Raw genomic sequence first — 14,301 nt, forward strand, 5'->3', positions numbered from 1 at the left:
TTATTTCAGCGGGCAGGACTGGCCTAGGGGTATTTTAAATTGGTTTTAACAAAATTTTTAGTAGAAGCGGCCTATTCAAATATTTATTTTTAATCATTTTTAAAATTTGTATGGTATTGTATTATTGTTTTTAAACTGGCTGTAAGCCGCCCTGAGTCCTCCGGGAGAAGGGCGGGGTATAAATTTAATAAAATTCAAAATTCAAAAAAAATTCAAATTTGTGACCTTCCAAGCCGGCTCATGACAAGTAAAGTCAATGGGGGAAACTGGATTTGCTCGATGACCATGTGATTGACTTAACAGTTGCATGATGGCAGAAAAGTGTATAAAATCAGACACAACTGACTTAACAACCGCCTTGCTTAGCAATGGAAATGATCGTCCCAGTTGTGGTCATAAGTTGAGGTCCATCTGTATTCTCCCCACTGAGGTCTTCTCTTATGTTTCTAGAATCAGGTATTGTTCAGAAAACACACATTATGAACAGAGTAAAGGAAAGGTACCCCAGCCTTCAGAGTTCCTATCTTTGAAAGAAACATCCACATTCAGCAACTTGCAATATGACATGTCTTGATTTTGAAATAATTGAGGTTCTCCTCCCTTTGTTGAAGCTCCTGAGATTCCCATCATTGACCAAGCCTATTCAAAACTGAGTACCAGTATCACAGTGGAATGGGCAGCTGTCACAGGGGCATCCAGTTATCTACTGACAGCACAGGATGGAGAGACATTCGTTGAAACAACAGTCACAAATTCACCAGGGACCGTGACAGGATTGAAGGCCGCTACACTGTATAAAATCACAATCCAATCTGTAAACACAGGAGGAAGAAGTCAATTTTCCCCTCTGAAGAAAGCAAAGACAGGTACTTTTTGATTTTATTCAGACACTAAATATTAACGTGACTTCTGCAACCAATGCAAAGCTTTGGATATGGAGGCAGAAAAATCCTTCAGAATATATGGAAATGCTTTCCTGGACTGGTGCTACAACTTCAGAGGGTAAGTGTGTAAATCCAGGAAAAGATACAGTTGCTTTAAAGAGAGAAGCAACCTAGAATTAAGGAGAAATTTCCTGGCAGTTAGAACAATTAACCAGTGGAACAATTTGCCTCCAGAAGTTGTGAACGCTCCAACACTGGAAGATTTAAAGAAGAAATTGGACAACTATTTGTCTGAAATGGTATAGGGTTTCCTGCCTGAGCAGGGGGTTGGACTAGAAGACCTCCGGGGTGCCCTTCCAACTCTGTTATTCTGTTAGTTGCAGACAGATAGCATGTGTACTTTTTGTCTTGAATCCAAAGTGTTGCATAGCCTTACCACACTGCCTCAAACCAGTTGTTTAATCTAGAATATGTTCTCCAGCTTGACACTTTCCCATCTTCTATTATTGTCTGTTAAGAAATTAGGATCCATAAAAATATTCAATACTTGTGTCCGTGAATTGCAGGAGGAAATATGAGTTTTATAGATATTTATAACGGATGTATTTTTACGGTAGATTGCTGCACAATTCTGTGTTAGAATATATATGCCAACAGTATATACAAACGTTATCTAAGAAACATCATTACCATTACCGACTGTTGTGATTCCTCGCCAGCCAGTGGACCCAGCAGCTGAGTCTGAGGAATCAGAGGAGGAGGGGACCCCTGGAGTGACATCAGAGTCACTTACAGACTGACGAGGAGCCTGGCCCCTCTACTCACGCTGTGCTGGGAGTCTGAGTTGGACAGTGATGAATCACAGCTGGAAGATATCCAGGATGCACGTAAATGCTGGCAAGAAAAGAGAGTAGGACAGAGGAATGCAATGGGGCGGCTCCAAAGGCAAAGGAGAAGGCATTAGGCAGCCACGCCTTGGCTGCATAATAAAAGGGAAGGTGTGAGAGGTGCTGGTTGCTGAAGGCAACCATTCCTGTTGAGGATCAAGTTTCTGTGAACTGTTTTTTTTTGCCTTGGACATTGACTCAGGTCTGTGAATAATAAAAGGGGATTGGTTTTTTCCTGTGGTTCCAGCCTGCTTGTTGGAAGAGGGATTTCTCCTTGTGAGCTTAACAAGGACTCACGTAGGCTGGGACAGAACACCGACTTAGACTGATATCTTGCCTGATTTCACCTCCATCTGCCCATGTACAAGATCTCACTAAATCTAATCTGTATTTTCTCATTTACAGTGCTCGCTGCCCCTATGCTGATAGCAAATTCTCCGAGTTGTAACAACATTGTGGTTAGCTGGAATGCTGTACATATGGCTGTGGGATTCTCTATCTCGATCATAAGATCAGATGGTTTGGGCAACATGTTAAAAGAAAATACCACCAAAAACTCCCTGATGTTTTCCAGTTTAGATCCAGGAACTCTCTATACCATCAAGGTATACGCATGGGATATTAATGGGATACCTGGAGATGATTTTACCTACAATCAAAGAACAAGTAAGAAGCCAGCATCTTTTTACAAGAAACAATTGAATTTCAATAAAAATAATAATGATTAAAGGAAAAATGTTCTTGCTTGCTGCCCATGGATTTAGCAGAAAGAATACTTGAATAACCATTGTGTTTTCAATGTTAGTGCTTTCTTTGAAGTGTTAATACCATTGGCTGTTGTCAATGATAAACAAAGAGTGAAAATATCATCAGTTCTTACAACTGATCTTCAAATTAGGCAATTTAAGCAAAATTATCACCAAACATCAGGGAAGGCTTCAATCAGATGTGTTTGGTTGCCATCTTGGCTACCTTGGTTTCTTCATTGCAAACACTTTAGCTAGAAATGTAAGTGTTCATATAAGCCAGGGGTCTTCAAACTTGGCAACTTTAAGACTTATGGACTTCAACTCCCAGAATTCCTCAACCAGCCCTGAGGAATTCTGGGAGTTGACGTCCACAAGTCTTAAAGTTGCCAAGTTTGAAGACCCCTGATATAAGCTGTCTTCATACCTCACACAAAGGGAGAATTTGCTTAACAATGTTAAGTTAAATAAGCCCCATTTTTGATGGCTTCCCACAGGAAGCCAAGCTGTAAACGAAGACTTGACCATTATTATAAATTAAACCAGAACAGAAAAAAAACCTGTATCGTAATTTTAGCGTGATGGTTGAAGCAGATCATAGAGTTTTGATTAAAAGCACTTTTTGGTTTTGTTTCCATTCAAATGACAGTGGGATGCTGTTAAAAATGTATTCCAGGGCCTCATGCGCCAGGAGACGTTCAAGTGGTCTTTGACAGCGGGTCTTTGGGAGCACTGGTTTCTTATATGCTGACAGAAGGCGCTTCAAGTTACAGCACTGCAGCCTATAGCAACACTTCCAAACGAAACTGTAGTTCAATTTCCACTTCCTGCACAATCTCATCATTGGAGTGTGGGGCTGAGTATTCCTTGGCAGTTGTAGCAAGCAACGAAGCTGGTTCTAGCACACCCACAGAGGCTGTGATTTTCAAAACTGGTAGGTGAAACATGCACAATCCAAAAATTATAGCACACATGGAGAAATGTGAAGCAGAAAGACACATGGACTGTTTTTTTTTAATGGAAACTGTTATGTATTGGATATATATAAAGTTGTGTTAATCCCTGCTAAAGTGAAACTAACTTAACTCCAATTGCTTGTGAAGCTAAAATGAAACTAACCTTTAGATGACCCTGACTGTTAACTCCAACTGTTTTGGAGGGAAACTTTGAACATTCATATTTGGGCGGGTTTTTCAAGTATTGTAATTGGTTAAGACCCTGTGGGCTCAGAGTATAAATTACAGGCAATTGCCTGCAGTTCTCCAGTTCTAGTTTGAGACAATAAATAACATTGTAACTATGCTAGTCTGCTCCTTGCCTACTGAAGCCCACTACAGAATAGAAATAAAATATCCAAAATTTTGAACAGTCTTCATTATAAGATTGCAAGGCTTGTTTCACGAGCAGCCTCCCCTCCTTTTATTTCAGCTGGACTTTTGGATCTTTTGTGCTTGTGTGTGTGTCTGTATGTCAGTTTTGAGTACTGGCAATTGCCTGGACAAATCTTGGTAGCATTTTCAGACATGGCTTGCTGTCTCCTCCTTTTTGGGTCTGAGAGACAGTAACTGGTCCAAAGTTACCTAACTGGCTTCATGCCTAAGATAGGAATAGAATCTATGGTCTTCTGGTTTCCTGCTTAGTAATTTTAATGTCACCAAACTGTTTGTCTTTTAGATCAGGGCTTTTCAACCAGTGGTATGGGTACCACCTGTGGTACATTGGCACCTGGCAGGCGGTACGCGACCATCCTAGAAAAGTGGTAGCAGGGGAGGGGAATGAGCCGAACTGGTGGTAGCACTGCACAAGCCTGAGCGAGAGATGTCTGGAGCTGCAGGACTGTCAGGGCTCAGTGGAAGCACCAGGATCAGCACCAGGCTCCAGCTGGAGCTCGGCGCTAATCCTGGCGCTTCTGCTGAGCCCAGAAGAAGCGCCGATCAGCTGGAATGTTGCAGCCTCTCCAGGGTCTTGTGATTTACATTCAGATGCTTGGCAACTGATTTATATTTATGACGGTCACAGTGTCCCAGGGTCATGTGAAGTGACCAAAACCTGCTGCAACCACCCAGCAGATGGGGGGAATAAAAACCAAACACCCCCCATCCCATCCCCGCTGCCAATCCTCAACAGAAATGCTCACAACAATGAAAACCTTGGACAGGAGGAAGAGCACCGCTGGGTGGTCTTGCTCAGCTGTGGCTTGGGGGCACTTTTTCAGTGTCATTGTAACTTCAAACAATCACTAAGCGAACTATTGTAAGTTGAGGACTACCTGTACTTCATCACTTTTTTCCTTTTTGGGGGGAGTCAAGTTTTTGACACCTTGCTAGGCGACTGGTGGTACTCGGATGTTGCCATATCCTAAAAGTAGTATAATGGGCGAAAAGGTTGAAAAGCCCTGTTTTAGATCATATGCAAGAATAATTTCCTCCAAAATCTACAATAGAGTGCAATACTGACATCTGCTTAATAAAAATATTTTAAAACAAAGATTACTTGATAGTATAAAGACGTGCCGATAACATGTACTTATAGATCTGATTGGTGCTTGTCCATGTGGGTCTGAGGAAGGTGTGACTGCTCCTCGAAAGAGCGGGCAATAACCTTAAATACTGTTTCTGACATTTACTGTATACGTTATACAATATGGACTGATTTTGCAGTCATCTTCTTTGGCTTTAGACTGGGCTGCCACAGCTATTGACATCTTTAGTATAGATGGATTGATAAAAGCGGATGTTAAATCACATCCTATCACGTTCAACAGATGAGCGTTCTTCAAACATCACATTGGTGGGAAGTTTTAAAAACTGCTGCAGATGTTATTGTCCTGAGTTTTCTTTCCTATGAGAAAAGTTAAAGAGAGTTTTGTTAAAATCTTTACAGCCCCTTGTGCTCCGGAATGTATAACCATTGAAGAGAACGAACCAGGCAGTTTGGCTGTATCATGGTCAGATGTTGACCTGAGTGATTATTATGTGGCTTTTGTGAAAAGTGATGATGGCTTGGAGGTGCACTGCAACACATCATGTACCCAGTGCCTTTTCCAATCAGATTGTGGCTTCACTTATTTCATTAGTGTCTTTGCCTATAACAAGGCTGGGCAGAGCCCTTTAGGTGACATATTTAATTATACTACAGGTAAGGACCAGTTTATTTCTATATATTGGACAGACTTTGCACAACGTTAGTTAGCAATCGCTTTAATAAATGATAAGGGCAAAATTTACATGATTGTTAGGGCCAGTGACAAGTTTTTATTTGTAACGGTGTAAAGCAGCACAGAAATAATCCCATCTCTGCCTTAAGAATGAATTGTTTAGATGAAAGAACCAGGCTGGTGTCAACCTAGTTTTAATTCAGGGATGAACAATCATTCCTTCCCTCTTGTTGAGGTTTTTAGTTCTACAAGAATCATCTCTTGATTACAGTACTCATCATATGGCATGGGTTAAAGTAAGAAGTAGGCAGGTCTTGCAATGTCTTCAGGAAATCAGGCTAAAGGACTAAAATGCTTGCTTTCAGTTATGATTTGATAGCTTTTTATATTAGATGATCCTTGATGACCCAACAGCAGGACCACTGCCACCTGGAATAGTGGTACTGAAGTACAGAAGAGTGGTCCAGCAAATATTTCTTCTATTATAATATTACAAAATAAGAACCTATGACTAAATCTTTATTTGGGATGCTTGCGTTGCAATAATTTGCTTTATTATTTTCTAGTATTATCTTAATCCCAACTCTGCCTTCCTTTCCCCCCCTTCCTTTTAGCACCTTGTTGTCCTAGTAATTTTAGCCCGGTGTTTGTGTCTAGTGACACCGTTCAGATTATCTGGTCTCCTGTCCGTGGTGCTGAAATGTATGAAACCAAAGCTGTTGCCCTGACCAGTGAGTTACTATGCCATGATACTGCCACAACATGTACCTTCTCTGCCCTTGAATGCAACACTCTGTACAATATCACAGTCTATTCATTCAGTGAAATCAGAGGCAGCAATATGTCATGTGAACCTAAACAAGTGACAACAGGTATGACTTTACTTTAGCTTTCATTTTAAAGCAAGATATCAATAATAATAATAATAATAATAATAATAATAATAATAATAATAATAATAATAATAATAATATGATACGAGATTTGAAAAATTAATAACTGCTACCTTATGATGTACATGTTGGAAATAGCACAATTACAGCAAAGGAATGTTGGCTGATTTTTCTTTGTTTGGTTTTGGCTCCAATAATATAATATTAATATAGTTAAACACTTGATTATATTATTTTCATTAAGTAAAGTCTTCTTCAAGTCAGGTTGGATTCTTAGTGTCTTCATAGACATGTCTACACAGTATTCTCGGTGACACTACAGAAGTGAATTTGGCCATTGCTCCTTTTTAAAAAACATGCAGCCTTGATCTTCTATACAAGTATGACCAAATTCTGCTTTTGACAATACTTAGTCCATGACACCAGTGATAATTTTAGTAAGCTACTAAAAGTCATTTTTGTTGAATCCAATAAAATACAAAAATTAATTTCAGAGAAGATTGTGCCGCACACAGTATAAATCCCTCAAAAAATATTGGAAATTATTATTTTGAAATTTCAAATAAAAACACGAAAGAACATGGTTGCAGAGAGAGGACATTTTGCAGTATGTGTGTTTCAGCTGTTGTATTATTGAACTTCCCATAAAATTGCAGATATTATAATGTGTCTCTTTTAATATGGTATGTGCCACAAATATAATCTTTCTATAATCTTTCAGCTCCGTGTAGTCCAGAAATATTAAACATCTCAAAGGATGCTCTTTCTATAATAAGTGTGCATTGGCATGCCACTAGTGATGGAGCAATGTATACTGTCACTGTAAAAGGAGAATCAGGAAAGTGGTATTGCACAAGTTCTGGAAATTCATGCTCTATTCATAACCTTCCATGTGGGTCACAGTTTTCTATCAATGCTGTAGCAAGTACAAAAGCAGGATACAGCTTGCCTAGTTACAGTGTTCCATTAGAGACAGGTAAGGAAAGTATTGCAATAATACAACTGAAGTCACCAGTGTGCAGTTTGCACCTGCAGGTAGTCCTCACCTTATGACCACAATGGGGCCCAAAATTTATGTTGTTAAGTGAACAAATTGTTTAGTGAGTTTTGCCCCATTTTATGACTTTTTTTTTTAAGCGATCGCTTAAATTAGTTGTTGAATTAGTGTCACGATTGTTAAACCAAATCTGGTTTCCCCATTGACTTTGCTTGTCAGAAGGTTGTGCAAGGGGATCACATGACCTTGGGACGTAAATATGAATCAGTTGTGAAGTATCCAAATGTAAATCAAGTGACCATGGGAAGGCTACAATGGTCTTAAGTGTGAAAAATGGTCTTAAGTCTCTTTTTTCAGTGCCGTTGTAACTTTGAATGGTCACTAAACGAACTGCTGTAAGTCAAGGACTACCTGTATTACAAATGTCAGGTCCCCCTTGCTTCAAGCAGCACCACAATTGGTTTGTAGGCCAAAATTATAAAGAGCCTCCATGCCATAGATATTATGTGGTTGTCCAGCACCAATTTCTAGTTGCGAAGTGAGACGTTAAATGAATTTTGCCCCCTTTTACAACTTTTGTTGCCACAGTGGTTAAGTGAATCACTGCAGTAGTTCAGTTAGGAACATGGTTGTTAAGTGAATCTGGCTTCCCCATTGGTTTTGCTTGTCAGACGATCACAAAAGGGGATCACATGACCCTCGGACACCACAACTATCATAACTGTGAGTCAGTTGCCAAGCGTCTGAATTTTGATCACATGATAATGGAGATACTGCAACAGTCGTAAGTGTGAAAAATGGTCATGTCACTTTTTTCAGCGCTGGTCACTAAATGAACTGTTGTAAGTCAAAGACTACCTGCACCATTTTTTTTTCAAATAATATTGAAATATTTATAAAAAGACTTACGTTACATAAGATGTGATGGATCTGTTATCCATGTTACTGACAATTTATCAGCATAAGCAGCATCTATAGCCAAAGTTGCTAAAATACTTTAGTCACTCCTTAAGAAAATGGCTGCCTATAGTGTATTTAAAACAGGGATAGTCAACCTTGGCTCTTTTATGACTCGTGGACTTCAACTCCCAGAATTCCTGAGCCAGCTAAGCTGGCTCAGGAATTCTGGGAGTTGAAGTCCACAAGTCATAAAAGAGTCAAGGTTGACTACCTCTGATTTAAAAAAAGGCTAGTATCGAATGCTAAATATTTTTTTCTTTTCTTTTTTTCAAGATCCTTGCTGCCCAGCTGATCTTTCAGTAAGTCAAGTGACACAATCTGTAACAAACATCAGCTGGTCTTCTGGGACTGGTGCAAAGACATACGTAGCCATTTTGGAATCGGACCAAAGACAAGCCTGGTGTCACACTCTCCAGACCTCTTGTCTCCTGGGGTGCATTACTTGTGGAACTAACTATACTGTAACTGTAAAAGCAGTTAGTGAAACAGGCTTGGTCTCTGACTGCATATACAAAGGATTTTCGTCTAGTAAGTATGTGAAACCACTGATTAAAACTACTGTTGAAATATGAGAATATGAAATAATGTTTGCATACAATGAGTAATTTATGTTCATGGGCTTGAATTCTGAGAATTGTGAGTGAAAAAGATCTTAGGGAAAGGGCCTTTCTGGATCATCTCCTCCCAGTTCCCGTTTTTCTAGAAAATCATTGATGCTCCAGAAGAGAATGATCTTCATAGTCTATGCAGGCTGTCATCAAGGCTACTCTTGTTTTATGTGTGAGTGGCTGCAAAGAGGATTGCACAAACTAAACAGAGGAAGTAGAGCAGTGATGGCGAACCTTTTAGAGACTGAGTGCCCAAAAACTGGCCCCGCCCCTGCTCCACCCCCTGCTCCGCCCCCACCCCGCCTGCCTGCAGGGCCACCTTTCGCTTCCAGGGCCCTGGAAGATCGCCCAGCAGCACCATGGCAGCCATGCCCTCTGCCCACGCCCCGCAGCATCAACTGTGTGTGATGGGGCATGAAGGCAGAATCTTGTCTACGCTGCCTGGCTGCCATGTCCTTCACTGCACTGCTCTGTGTGGGCCACGCTCAGGGGTGACCCTTCTCCAGGAGGGCTGCTGGTGAGGAGGGTGTCATGGGGGGAGGCAATGCTGGGGCAACGGCACATGTGCCCACAGAGAGGGCTCCGAGTGCTGCCTCTGGCACCTGTGCCATAGGTTCGCCACCACTGAAGTAGAGATTCCCTCACAAAGTAATCACTTGTGTTTCATTCAAAGTCTTTGGTAACTTTTACTGAGGCCCAAGAATACAGGTAGTCTTTGGGTTACACTGGCAGTTGTGACCAGAATTTCCAATGTTAGTGATGTGACCGTATAGCACAATGTCACATGATCACATTGCTTAATGATGGCATTCCTGGTAGTCGTCATTGCCATTGTAACCCCAGGACTGTGTGGGTCATTAAGTGGAAAGAGGCAGGAATCCCAGGCAAGGAGCATGTGGAGATGTGCAAGTGCCATGGACAGCTGTTGTGGAGCATGGGAGGGTGTGCATGAGTGCTGCCGAGTGGTCTGCAGGCGCTATGTGCAGGTGCTTGGAGATATGGGTGAACTGATGAGGGCCTCAGATGGGTGCTAGGGAGTACTAGGGGCCAGTGAAGGCCACAAGTAAGTTGCTAGGTGAGCACTGGGGAACACAGGTCAGCTGGTGGGGGGGGCATCAGTGGGATGATGAGGTTGTGTGATGACTTTCCCAGATGCTTCCCCAGATACCCCTCCAGCTTGGAGGAGGTTTAACCAGTTCTGGGCATGTCTGGAAGGAAATTGGTCAATGGTTCCAAGCAGCCATCTTGAGAATGATTTGGCTGAAGCACAGCTGCAGCAGACAGCCCTGAGGCTTCAGGTGGGGAAAGCACAGAGTTGCAGCCAATCAGTGATGAGGAAGAGGAACTGCCTTCTGCACCTGATCCAAGAACATGTAGGGCAGAGAAAAGGCAGGAGCTGCTAAGGTCAGCCTGATTACTCCTGAGGAAGCAGCCTCGCCCTTCTTGATGGGCTGCACCACAAGCTGGATATTTAGCACAGCAGACAGATGGAGGCAATGTTGGAAATATGTTCATTTGCTAGCTGGGTTTCCTGATTGTTGCGATTCCTGCCTTGCTTTGGATTGACACTCTGTCTTAACTTTGGACCATGCCTTGTGAACCCTGGACTTTTCTTGCCTTGTGAATCCTCTTGTATTTTGGATTTAATTTTGCCTGGTGGGTTGATCTTGTTTGGGAAACTTTCAAATGCCTTGTGGCCATTGCTCTGTGGACTAGCATAGGTCTGCTTTTGGCTGGACTTAATTGGAACAGTTCTGGATTTTTGGAGAAGGGAATTACTGGGGAATATTAATAGACCCACTAAATCCATTGTGTGTGCATGTGAGTGAGCAGGACAGCACAGACTGTGGAGGTGGCACTAGGGAGGAAAGGCTAGCTGGTGGAGGCTGCAGGTGAGCACTACAGTGCAGGTGGAAGGGCTCTAAGGGGCAGGCATGCTACAGAACATGGGTGTGCCTGGGGATACTATGAAGTATGAGATCCTTGGGATCTTGGACTCTGCAGTGGGGCTTCTTGGGGTAAAATGTGGTGGGAGTGGTTTGTGACCTTTCGTGCCAGCTTCTCCATTGACTTTACTTGGAAGGGAAGGTCACAAATAGTGATTGCGGGACAGCGGGATGCTATAGCTATTGTAATTGGGAGCCAGTGATGATGCTGATGCTGTGATGGCTGCAACTTGAGGATTTATTGTTAAGTACCACTATAAATTTGGTCACTGAAGTAGTGGTTGTAATTAGAGAAGTACCTATAAGGGCAAGAAAGTCTTCATGAGTTTCCTTTCATTGTGGCACACTTTAGCTTCATAATAAATAGGAGCAAGTCAGACATAACTAATTCAATGTTTGTTTGCAGTCTATAGATATTGATGCATGATAATGTGAATAAGTAACCTTTTCCAGTTTGCTGTCCTGCCTTTTGTGTATGGGTCTCCTATGGGTCTCCAAGTAAGACTAGTGCCTGCCTCGATTGGTCCCTGCAGTTTTCTTGGCAAGACAGTGATTCACCTTTGCCTTCTTTGTAATTTGTGAGAGAATGACTAGCCCAGAGGTAGGCAACCTTGGCTCTTTTATGACTCATGGACTTCAACTCCCAGAATTCCTGAGCCACCATGGGTCAGCTTGGAAACCTCTCCCTTTCCCCTCAGGAATTGTGGGAGTTGAAGTCCACGAGTCATAAAAGAGCCAAGGTTGCCTACCCCTGGACTACCCCAAGGTCACTCAGGCGGCTTTGTACCTAGAATGAGACTAGAATTTATAGGTTTCCCCATTTCTAGCCTGGTGCTTTAACTGCTATCCCAAACTGGCTTTCTGGAAATTGCAAAAGGTTTGATCAAAGAGACCCCTCTTTGTGCTGTGATGGAGGAAATGATTTCAGGCTTGTTTCTTTAATTTTAGGGTTTGGGGAGACAGGCAGGATTAAAGGGGAAAACAGCCTTTTAAACTCCTCTGAAAATGTTAGCCTCACCCACTCTAGGGCCTGCAAATAAGGCATTTGTGAACTTTATACTGGTTGCATGTTGCTATCACTTCTAACTATCAATTCCAACATATAATCTGGCTTTCTAAGAAACCGAGTGACCTGTTTTGAAAGCTTTAGCAATTTATAAAAAGGTAAAATGATTTAAAAAAAAACAACAAATCCCCATATTTGAAGCACAGTTCAAATTACTATGCACTTTCATTCCCACACTTCATTGGCTTTGCATATTATGTATTGCATCTGAATCAGCATATTAATTTTTCAGCTTGACTGAAGACCCAGTAGGTAAGCCATTATTTAATGACTGTATCATGACAAGGTTCACAAAACAAACACTAAAATTGCAAAACCAAACACACAATTATGCACATCCTACCTCCTTCCTTTTGTTGAAATGAGAGCAATCTCAGAACACTTTTTAAGTTTTCATTGAAATCTGCACAGAATGATTTTTAAGTGCCCATAAGTGGTCAGAAAATGTAGGCATTCAATGGAGCCTGCAAGTCACTGAAGCTTAAATTTGTTTTATTTTCTCTCCTAGGTGCTTGCTGCCCATCTGGGGTTAAATTATACAGACTGGGCAACAACAGCATACGAGTATATTGGCACAGTTTGAAAGAATCAATAAATTACAGCACAGATCTGTATGGCTCAAAGAGAAATTTCACCTGTATATCCACCGGAGCCCTGACATACTGTGACATCACTGAGATACCCTGTGGGGATGTCTATATGGTGGCAGTGTCGCCTCTAATTGATCATAATAGAGCAAAGCTTGCATTTTGTCCTAAGAAAATGTATTCAGGTAAAAATCTAAGAGACTGCAGTAGTAAAAAAAAATTGTGGGATAGCATATGCAGGGAAACAGAAATACACACAATTATTAATCTGGTTGAAGCTGATCTTGAAGACCTGTCAATGAAATATCTACATTAGGGCTGTCCAATCTTGGCAACTTTTACGACTTGTGGATTTCAATTCCCAGCATGGCTGGCTGGGGAATTCTGGGAGTTGAAGTCACCAAGTCTTAAAAGTTGCCAAGGTTGGAGATCCCTAATTTATACAATGACTGGCATACACACTATTATCATTGCCAGATTACCAGCATATATTTGCAACGACTGTTAATAGCATGGCAACTCTCTACATGGTATAATAGTTAAATTATTTTGGAATGCATAATTTTCATTCTAGAAGCTATTGCATCTCATTAATCTAGTTCACGAAAGCTTGGGACATTACGTTGGTCAGAATTTTGGAAAAACTATTAGTATTTATTTAGAAATGGCTAGTGTTAAGAGTTCTATACAATTAGACTCAAATTTACCAGTGTTTCTGTGTGGGTGTATGTACATTCAAGTCAGTATTGATTCCTGATGACTGCCTGGATAGTTTTCTTGCCAAAGTTTTTCCAAAGTGGTTTGCTTGCTTCCTGGGGAAGGGGAAGTGTGTGTGATTGGCCCAATGCCACTCAGCTGGCTTTGAGACTAAGGCGGGACTATCTTCTGGTTTCTAGGCTGATATCTTAACCACTACACCAGGGGTCTTCAAACTTGGCCCTTTTATGACTTGTGGATTTCAACTCCCAGAATTCCTCAGCCAGCATGCCTGGCTGAGGAATTCTGGGAGTTGAAGTCCACAAGTCATAAAAGGGCCAAGTTTGAAGACCCCTAGTTTGAAGACCCCTGCACTACACCAAACTCTTACCCAACATTATAAACTTGTAAATACATTAATATTTGAAAATAAACAGTTAAACATTGATTTCATTGCATAAAATTCATCCAGCAATTTTAAACTTTTTTTTTTAAATAAGCAATGTAACCTTTTTGAGAAGTGTTTGCTCTCAATTAAATACTTACCTTTGCATGTTTTTCTTTTAGTGACATGCTCTGGAAACTCAGTAGGAATGGGTAAGTGGATATTTAATGCCCATTTTGATTAAATTAGTATATTTAAGCTAAAATGCACCTAATAGGATGCTTAGACATTTGTATCAGAAAACTCATCCTATCTGATTCAATTTCTGTTTTAACACTGATATTTTTCTACATAGAAATACGTGATTAACAATGTCTATCAATCTACATACAGAACTACATGAAATTTGGTCTACAGTAGACTACAAACTTGGAGTTACTAAAATCTTAACACTTGAAACTGCTAAATGTAGCTGAAGGGAATGAACTA

At 41.1% G+C, this 14,301-nt stretch overlaps 1 protein-coding gene across 1 annotated transcript in view; it reads left to right on the top strand.

The window, feature by feature from the left end:
* FNDC7 (fibronectin type III domain containing 7) overlaps positions 1 to 13,047 on the top strand; it is an 18,812-nt gene extending 5,765 nt beyond the window's left edge. Inside the window, exons 4-11 of the mRNA XM_029285741.1 lie at positions 612 to 866; positions 2,177 to 2,437; positions 3,194 to 3,451; positions 5,401 to 5,655; positions 6,289 to 6,546; positions 7,289 to 7,543; positions 8,798 to 9,052; positions 12,653 to 13,047. Of these exons, the coding sequence (XP_029141574.1) occupies positions 612 to 866; positions 2,177 to 2,437; positions 3,194 to 3,451; positions 5,401 to 5,655; positions 6,289 to 6,546; positions 7,289 to 7,543; positions 8,798 to 9,052; positions 12,653 to 13,047 (2,192 nt within the window). The remainder of the gene's footprint in view (positions 1 to 611; positions 867 to 2,176; positions 2,438 to 3,193; positions 3,452 to 5,400; positions 5,656 to 6,288; positions 6,547 to 7,288; positions 7,544 to 8,797; positions 9,053 to 12,652) is intronic.
* Positions 13,048 to 14,301: the final 1,254 nt, after the last annotated feature.

This window comes from Protobothrops mucrosquamatus, unplaced genomic scaffold (assembly GCF_001527695.2).
Source record: "Protobothrops mucrosquamatus isolate PMUCROS unplaced genomic scaffold, P.Mucros_1.0 scaffold_182, whole genome shotgun sequence".
Taxonomy (NCBI): Eukaryota; Metazoa; Chordata; class Lepidosauria; order Squamata; family Viperidae; genus Protobothrops; species Protobothrops mucrosquamatus.